The 8,452-nt window shown below is 38.6% G+C and overlaps 1 protein-coding gene across 2 annotated transcripts in view; it reads left to right on the top strand.

Annotated features, from left to right (window-relative positions):
• The window catches only part of gpc5c (glypican 5c), a 100,471-nt gene extending 98,066 nt beyond the window's left edge, over positions 1–2,405 (top strand). For both annotated transcript variants that reach the window (XM_008433801.2, XM_008433800.2), the window contains one exon: positions 75–2,405. In XM_008433801.2, the coding sequence (XP_008432023.1) occupies positions 75–253 (179 nt within the window). In that variant the 3' untranslated portion in view covers positions 254–2,405. The remainder of the gene's footprint in view (positions 1–74) is intronic.
• The last annotated feature ends 6,047 nt before the right edge of the window (positions 2,406–8,452 follow it).

Below are 8,452 nucleotides of genomic sequence, written 5' to 3'. Positions count from 1 at the left end.
GAATTATCTCTTTACATTGTTGAAGTCTAACATCTAGTCTTTTTCTCTCTTTCTTTCTTTTGTGTCACATACAGATGATATCAACGGGCAGACATCCGATGGAGGACAGCCTGGAGGTGACAACACACAAGAAACCCCCCCCAAACCCCCTGCTGTGAAGGTGGTCGGCGGGTCGCCACCTACAAGCTGGCAGCAACCACGGAGCCTCGCTCTGCTTTTTGCTGGACTTTGTTTGAAGTGGTTGCTGATCTGATGACAGGACAATCTAAAAAAAAAAAAAAAACATCCCTCCTCATCTTTTGCCCTTTCAGGAACTTACATGAAATTCATATCATAAACATATCACCAATATGTTCCTTACTCCCGTCATCATCCTGCACAGATAGACGTCACTAAGGGCGACACAGAAATGAAGAGTGGGTCAGTGTGTGGACAGCAGTGTGTGGGAGCCTTTAAATAGGTAATGAGTGGGCAAATGCAGGGTCTTGTCCCACAGGATCTTTATTGTGAATGAGTCTAAAGATTGACCTTGCGGTTTCCACTGTCCTGTTTGGTTATAGATGATATTATAAAGGAGGGCTGCAGCTCTTGCTTCACTTGCACAGACCTAACCTTTGTTATTCAGAACGGGGTTGAATCATTCTTAAGAACGTTTACGAMTGTAAACACTTAGCTACAAACATAAATCAAGTAACATGTAGCAGATGTCTTCTTTTTCTACCGCTGATTTTACTAATCATCTAAGCTATGAACCTTTTCACAGCACTGTACTAATGCCATCCTGGTGGGAGAATTCTGTTCTTTTATAAATGTAACTCGTTTCTTCTTAGGAATTAAGGAATGCATGAAAAATCGATAGATCCATCCCAGGTGTCTGGCCCAAAACAGCAGATTTGACATGCTCTAATGACTGTGTACCTTGCAGGGATTAGAATGTAATGACTTCACAGGTACATCACAAGCTCCTTTGCACGGCTGAACATATTGTGCAGACAAACTAGGTGTGAATACTGTAGCAAGCAATTGTATATAGGTACAGAGGTTTGAGTTGATGTATGACATGAGCTGAATGGAATGTTAATTTGTTTTCTTTCATGAATGGACTATGCTTGTCAGCTCTACAGAAGTCAAAATTGCTTCAATGTCAAAAATAAAAGGGAAAATATTCATAATTTACCACATGAAGTAATTAAAGAATGGGGAGTTTTAAAATTTTCAGCAAAGGTTACATAATGTTTTCTCTACTAATATTTATTGTGCATCCTGGTTTGTGAGTTTGCTTGATGAATTGCACATTATTGCACGTATGAAATGCAAAAAATGTCTAAATTGTCATGTCCCCTTTCTGGTAGAGCCTCAGTTTTAAATATTGTGCCTTTTTTTTAACCTTTCTCCTTTAAAATGTCCATTGATKAAATTATATTTTCTTTTTCCACTCTTCTGCAAGCGTATTCTGTGGAATCAGAAAACTGCAGTATCTCTACAATTTACATGACCCCCTCTTCCTCTATTTTTCCACAAATTCCAACAATTGARAATGTGTTTTGATCATACTGTGTTGGCACACTTACAAAGGGGGGAAAAAAACACAAATTGTGTCCAGATTTGAATTCCTTTTAGCGCCAGTTTTCCTTTTATGCAGACAAAATTGATGCATTAACTGGCACTGACACAGAGTAAAAAGGTTTAAATCAAATACTTACCTGCAGCGTATAAAGGCGTACACATKAATAATKTTAGACTAGATATAATTTTACCTATTTATTTAATTTCACWTTGGGATGAAKAAAACATTTTTAAGATAATGCCTCAGATAATGCCTTAAAATACATCCACAGGTGTGCCTCTGTTTCCTCAGATGTCATTAATTAACCTTTCAGAATATTAGTACATGCAAACTTTTACATTTCAAGTAATGCAAAGTTCTGTGAAAGTATTCCAGCATTTAGCAAATTAGAATTATTTTTGCTAATCATRATGGACCTAGTCAGAGAGTGAGAAAAAAATTATGCATCATTTTATACAATGTATGTAAATTTCTAGTCCCAGCTATCTGAGGTGGACTAGAAATGRCATCCTACCTGACAATGCAAAACTGAAGTGTGTATTTATAACATCTCTGCATTAACGTAATGAAGTCTCAAGGTCAAATTGGAACAAAGCAAAAATAACTGGGACTCTCAAAGTTTTCAAAAGTTGAATGTGTAACATTTTGTGTGCTCTAAMCACAATAAGTTTTATTTCAAAGCAGCAGTAAATCCATCTGTTTGTTCCTTGCTGTTTCATGCCCTCACATGTGTATAAATGTACATAGTTTTCATCCTTTGCTTTGTGTTTCCAATTGTCATTTTTGTATCGTTAAGATACAATGTAGTTGAGCTCTATTAAAGGTGCTCTGCTCTTTCGGCTAGTCTCTTCTTAAAGGGTACAACTCACAAACCACGTAGATCTTCTTTGATGTCTTTTCTTTTAGAAAAGCAACTCCTGATCCGCACCCATTTTTTTATTTTTTTTTCTAATTGTTCCTAATATTCTGTGTGCACTGTTGAAATAGACACTCGACATAGATAAATTATAAATATAAGGGCTTTTATGCAACTGTTTAATCAAATGGAAAGTCTCCACCAAGTTATTTTGCACCTTAATATTTTATACGCGCAAACACTTGTACCACTTTAGGCTTTTTAACAATTCATATCACTGTAACTTGTTCTTATACTCCTGTAAATCATACATTTTAAGCTGCATTGAGCAGGGTGTCAWATCTGACGACACGAATCAAACTTCCTGATGTCAGTGCTGATGAAGACCTAAGGTTATGAGGGTTCAATTAGGACAAGCTATTTTATTCTGTCCTTCACCAGTTGCACCAAGGGGAAATTTCTAAACATACCAGGCTGTGTGTGCACCAAGAGTGTGTTAGTGCAGAAGACATTAATAGTTCTGGCACAGTCAAAGCCAGTCATGATGGCAGCAGCATTGACTGAATTGGTTGTGAATGACCTAATGATTGCTCCTGAAGGGAGGTTTGCCTGTTAGCAAGTATTCAATTTCCCCAAATCCCAGTTATCCAAGCTTACAACACATAAAGACAAAATAACTCGACTGTGATACTTCAGTGCCGATTCCCTCTTTTTTATCTTTTTTTTTTCAAGGGGTGGGGGAAACATTTGTTTCCAATATGTTATGTACTTCTACTCATTTAGATCAATGGCAACCAATGAGCTAAATAAATTTTCTATAGCATAGTCAAAGTCTACAATGGGGGAACAGAAGCAATATCAATAGTAACAAAATATATAAATTGTCAATGTCATTTAACTTCACTTTTTTTCTGAGGTTAGCTTGAACAATGTTGTGGAATATGCAGACACTTACGTCTGAGGACCAGAGTGGTCAATAAGTTTAACTGAGAGTTTGGGGGATCTGAGGTCACAGCTGCTTGGATGTCTGTCTGGGCTATTTTAAACGATGCCATACATCAGCGCTTCAGTCCTTGCAGCCACATGCACACCAAAACATCCTCACATGCACAGAGAAGGAACGAGAGCAAGACAGTGTGCAAGTTGGTTCTTTTCAAAAGGATAATATCTAAAACTAATTCAAAGAGATGTCACACCACAGACTCTAAACTGAGCTTTGAGAACATTACTTTTTCTTTTTTTTTTTTCCATTGGCTTAAGCAATGTGAAAACAGAGCAGCCCACTTTCCACCCCAGGAACTCATCTACCACCCTTCACCTCATACCTCCAGATTGTCTTACCTTTTCAGCACAGGGATCACAGTGACAAGCTTGGACTGGGTGAAAGAGGCAATGTAGAGGAGACGGCACTAGAAATAGCGTGTCAAAGATAGACAATTGGGTGAAGAGAGTCCTGTGGCACCTCCTAACCACAGCTCTCCCTCTTGACTTTCAGTCATCAGATGTATCCATTTCCCCTCTGCAGAGCTTCATCAAATCTTACAACAGGGTAAGATTTGATGAAGAGGCAGCAAATTCAGTTGTTGATCTGTCATTTTYGTCCAGTGGCTAACTAGCACTAGGTTCAGTAAATGTGTGACCCTCGCTTTAATTTGAATAAACTCTGTTGAAAAAACATRATGATTTTCAGCTATGACTTGGATTAAATCTCTAAAAATCAGTTTGTCATTATCATGCATAGTGATGTACAATATGTTATCTTGGCAGTTTTTGTGTTTTTTTTTATGTTATATCTACTTGTGATTCAAACTCTTGCAGGGCAAAATAATGTTTTCCCCCACCAATTTGGTCCTGTAAAGGTCAGACAGTCTGTACCATGCGAACATGTATGTCAGTAAATGGAAAAGGCTTCATATTGTACCAGTCATCTTGTCCTTTGCTGATTGCTGCCTCCAGAAAGTCATTCTAGATGAAGTACATCAAAYATGAGCAGTTATTCAGCTTTGCAATACTTGAATATCCTACAGGATCCCCGACTTATTCTTCCTCTTATGAAAGAAAAATAGAGACGGACTTTAAATATCATACCACAGGCCAGAGGACTGAGCGGTTGGCTCAGACCATTTTCAATCACTTGCTGAGAAAGATTCACATTTTAAGGGACTATCTTTACTATTTACAGAGAAGAGAAGAGTGAAAGGGCAGTTCAAACATGTCTCATATTCAGGAAAAGGAAGGACTGTTTTTAAAAAAAGGCTGAAAGTTTGGGAGCTCCAAGTGACAAAGTGACTTAATATTTGGGTGTGTGGAGTAAGCTGGCATGTTAGATGATTTTTTTTTTTTTCAAAAACTCTACATAGTTTGTGGGGTTTTCTGCCTGTGAACATGAAGGACACAAAAACCTTCCACAGTCCACAATCCAGTAGTGGTGCGAGTTATCAGGCAATGATCATTCACAGAGACTTAGATATCGGAGTACTCAACCATTGGGGCAAGCGGATCTCAGAGGTCTGTATTTGGGGCATGAGTCATGATCCAGTTATGAGAAAACTTGCAGAAGTCAGTCGTGGGCTAGGCAAAACAGGAAAACAAAAAAATAAAAACAACACGGGGACATRAATTAGGTCAGAAACTTGGAGACCAAACAGGGGCAAGGAAAAACAACCCTGGATTTCTGACTCGCTCATGCAGTCAATAATCTGGCAATGAGGCAGAGGCTGTGAAGAGCTTARGTGCTACAGCAACCAGGTGAAGCGGGTAGATCATCAGACAAGGCGCAACTGGGTTCGATAAACTGACACACAAAGGACAAGGCAGAAACACGAAATCAAGAGGCATGGCATGAAAATGTGAATCATTAGGTGCATCCCATCTAATAGGATGGGATGCAGATTTTAGTAGTGTTGCATTGCTGCAAAAAGACTTGRGTTCAAATTTCAAAAGAGTGTCAGGTTGATTGGCCATGCTAAATTGCCTGAAGTTTGAAGCTGCGCACACACAGTTGTGTGTCCTGTCTGTTTTAGTATTGTCCTCTGATTCACCGTGGTAACATGTCCAGGTCTTGAACAGTGTAATGTGGTTACAAACACTTAGACCCAATTCATACCAAGCAAAAACAGAAAATGTATGAAAATGTATAGCGATGTATGACAAATAGTATGTGGTTGTCAGAAATTTCAAATACATGGTTACTGATTGAMAACTGCTGTGATGGGTGTGTCACATAACCAGAAAAGTTGTTGGTTATTTCACCCTTTTAATTTTTGCACCTTTACAATTTTGGTCTTTTCATATCCAGCTTGTTGGTCACATAATTTTTTCTCATTGGCTCCACATGAATTTAGGTTACATTAAGTTACATTGCTTTGAAAAACAATGTAACTTTCTCAAATCTACACAGAATACGTAATTGGGAAATATAGCTATTTGACTCCAATAAATGTTATCTTCACCAGAATTTAAATTTACTTTGATAATGTGTTGTATTTTATAATAATCAATGAGCCCAAAAAGAGCTCATTACCAAATGAAATGGAAATAAAATCTAATACAAGGTCTTTAAAAAAAAACAAAAAAAAACGGTATACAGTTACATGAGTGAGATTTGTATAAGAGCATTTTCCATGCACACTGTCCATGCTCAGCCATGCGCTTGTCCACAAGAGACACAGAGTTACTGACGGCCCGGTGGACAAAACAAAAGACTAGATTGAGTGTGTCATTGGAATGTATTGTGCTTTAATAAGGCCCAGCAGTGGACCTGAACATTAGTCAATGGGGAAGTCAGGCTGTTAAGAAAACAGATTAATAACTGTCTCCACATGACAAAGGCCAGCTAAAGAAAAATGTGGCCYTTCTAGCATGAGCCCCCATTCCAATTAGACCAGTGGGGTCGCTGTGGGTGTTACTGTAATTTGAGGTGTGATTAAGGAGGCTGAGAATTGAGTCATAGGCATGCGTGTGATTGTTTGTAAGTCTTTTTGCATGGATGTCGCATATGTTCAAGGGTGGCCTGCATGTAGAGCAGAGTTCTCTCTCAGGTCTGCTCTGTTTGTTATGCCACGGCCAGCTTTCTTCCTCATGTCCAGGAGACGGATGAGCACTGCTGTGAATGTTCCACGGGTCCTATGGGTGCCATTCCACCTTCTCAACTCCCTTTGCCTTTCTGTCTATCTGTAGCAGTTTAAACCTAAATATTATTTGATGATTATTCTTGCTTTGAATAGTTTTATCTATCCACATGGCTTCTGAACAATGTGTTATATTAGTTCCCATTTTAGTGATGGAGCATAAACCTGAAGTCAGTCTTTTATTTGAATTTGCTCGACTTGTTGGATATAGAGTTTRTATATGACTCAAGATAAGTGAGTGTCATCGATTGGCTTGGATTACAGATTCAGGAGTGCAAGTCATCAACAAATTCTGCAGACTATGAATGAGTGGAAATCAATTATTTKGGTGTTTGGGGGCTTCATCCTCATTCTTATAGTATAACCTCTGCTTTTCATGCCTGAGCAAGTTTGGACACCAACAACAACAAAAAMMTKTTCTTGCTGATTTGATTGTTCCTTAAATTCTCTTWAAACTTYATTCTTGAGTGAGTGAGTRAGTAGAAGTTAGGCCTTCTAACATAACATAAAAAACYTTTATAAAAAGGGAGCCTTTTATACAATATGACTGAATTTGAACTATTGCGTCTCTTTTATCTCTTTTGATAAGTTATAAGCATTGTCAATTATAGGCATCTTACCCTTTGGGATCAGTAAAATATATTCTGTACGCCATTCTTTCTGTAAGGAGGCACTTTTTCTAAAATCAAAGAGACGTGTACCACGATGAAAATTCCTGCCGCTTCTTTCACCAGAAAGCAGGTTCTAAAAAGAGAGCTCTTCTAAAAAAAACTTGCCATATTAGGACAACTGATGGAGACAAAGTTACTGTAAATGCAATTCAGTCGGTCATGTCATGTCACTCTGCCTGTGTGAATCACAAGCCAAGCAAAGGGGGTTTCCCATCAGCATCATCACACAGCTTGTTCTCATTTTTAACACAGCATTACAGCTTCAGTTGAAATCTATCCACACTCAAGCTGTTCACAACTAACAGATTTATAGGTGAAATTTGTTTTACAGTTCACTTTATGACACCAAGAGAAGGAAGTGCTGAGTGAACAATCTGTCTAAACGGCAATTTCCAATTAGAAACAAATGAAAAAGCTCAGAAAACACCAGTACACTTCCTCTGCTGCACTTCAACGTCTGGTCTTTGAAAAAAAAAAAAAATCAGTTTGTCAAAGTCAGTTTACTAAGGTGGGAAGAATTAGCACTGACACAGTTACTTTGTATCCAGTGATCAGATGCAGTCGGCACTGATGCGTCCTACTTTTTCCTGACATCTCTCTCATTAAACTCAAATTGTGTAGACGAGAGCACTAGTCATGTGATAAAGCGCCCTGTGTGCAGAGGAGGACTGAGGAATGCTGAAGGAATGTGTAGATAATCTTAAGTGTTAGTGGGAAAATAATGTCGGACTCCTCATAGGGGGCTGAGAACTGCGCAGAGTTTCTGCCTCCCACTGTTCCCGAGGCCAGCGGGGAGGGAGGTGCTGCCAGCCTGAACAAAGATATGTCACAGAACTAAAAAGAAGCCAAGAGGAGTTTAAGTTAGTTGACCCCAGATCAGATTTGCATGAATTACATTTTACAGAAGGTTTGGGATCAGTTTCGGAATTTCAGTTTCACCTCTTCTTAAGGGAAACACATGTTATGAAACATTATTGTTGCAAATCCAAACCTTGAACTCATTAACTATGGGAATTGTAGCTAACCTAAAAGTGTAAAGGTTTAGTTTGATTCAATGTCAGACTGTGAGAAAAAAGAAAGGTCAGCTGCAATATATTTTGACCTGAATCTGGATACAACAGAAGATATTTGAAGGATGGATGGATGGATGGATGGATGGATGGATGGATGGATGGATGGATGGATGGATGGATGGATGGATGGATGGATGGATGGATGGATGGATGGA

This window comes from Poecilia reticulata, linkage group LG17 (genome assembly GCF_000633615.1).
Source record: "Poecilia reticulata strain Guanapo linkage group LG17, Guppy_female_1.0+MT, whole genome shotgun sequence".
NCBI classification, from domain to species: domain Eukaryota; kingdom Metazoa; phylum Chordata; class Actinopteri; order Cyprinodontiformes; family Poeciliidae; genus Poecilia; species Poecilia reticulata.
This window is presented reverse-complemented; position numbering and strand designations above follow the sequence as displayed.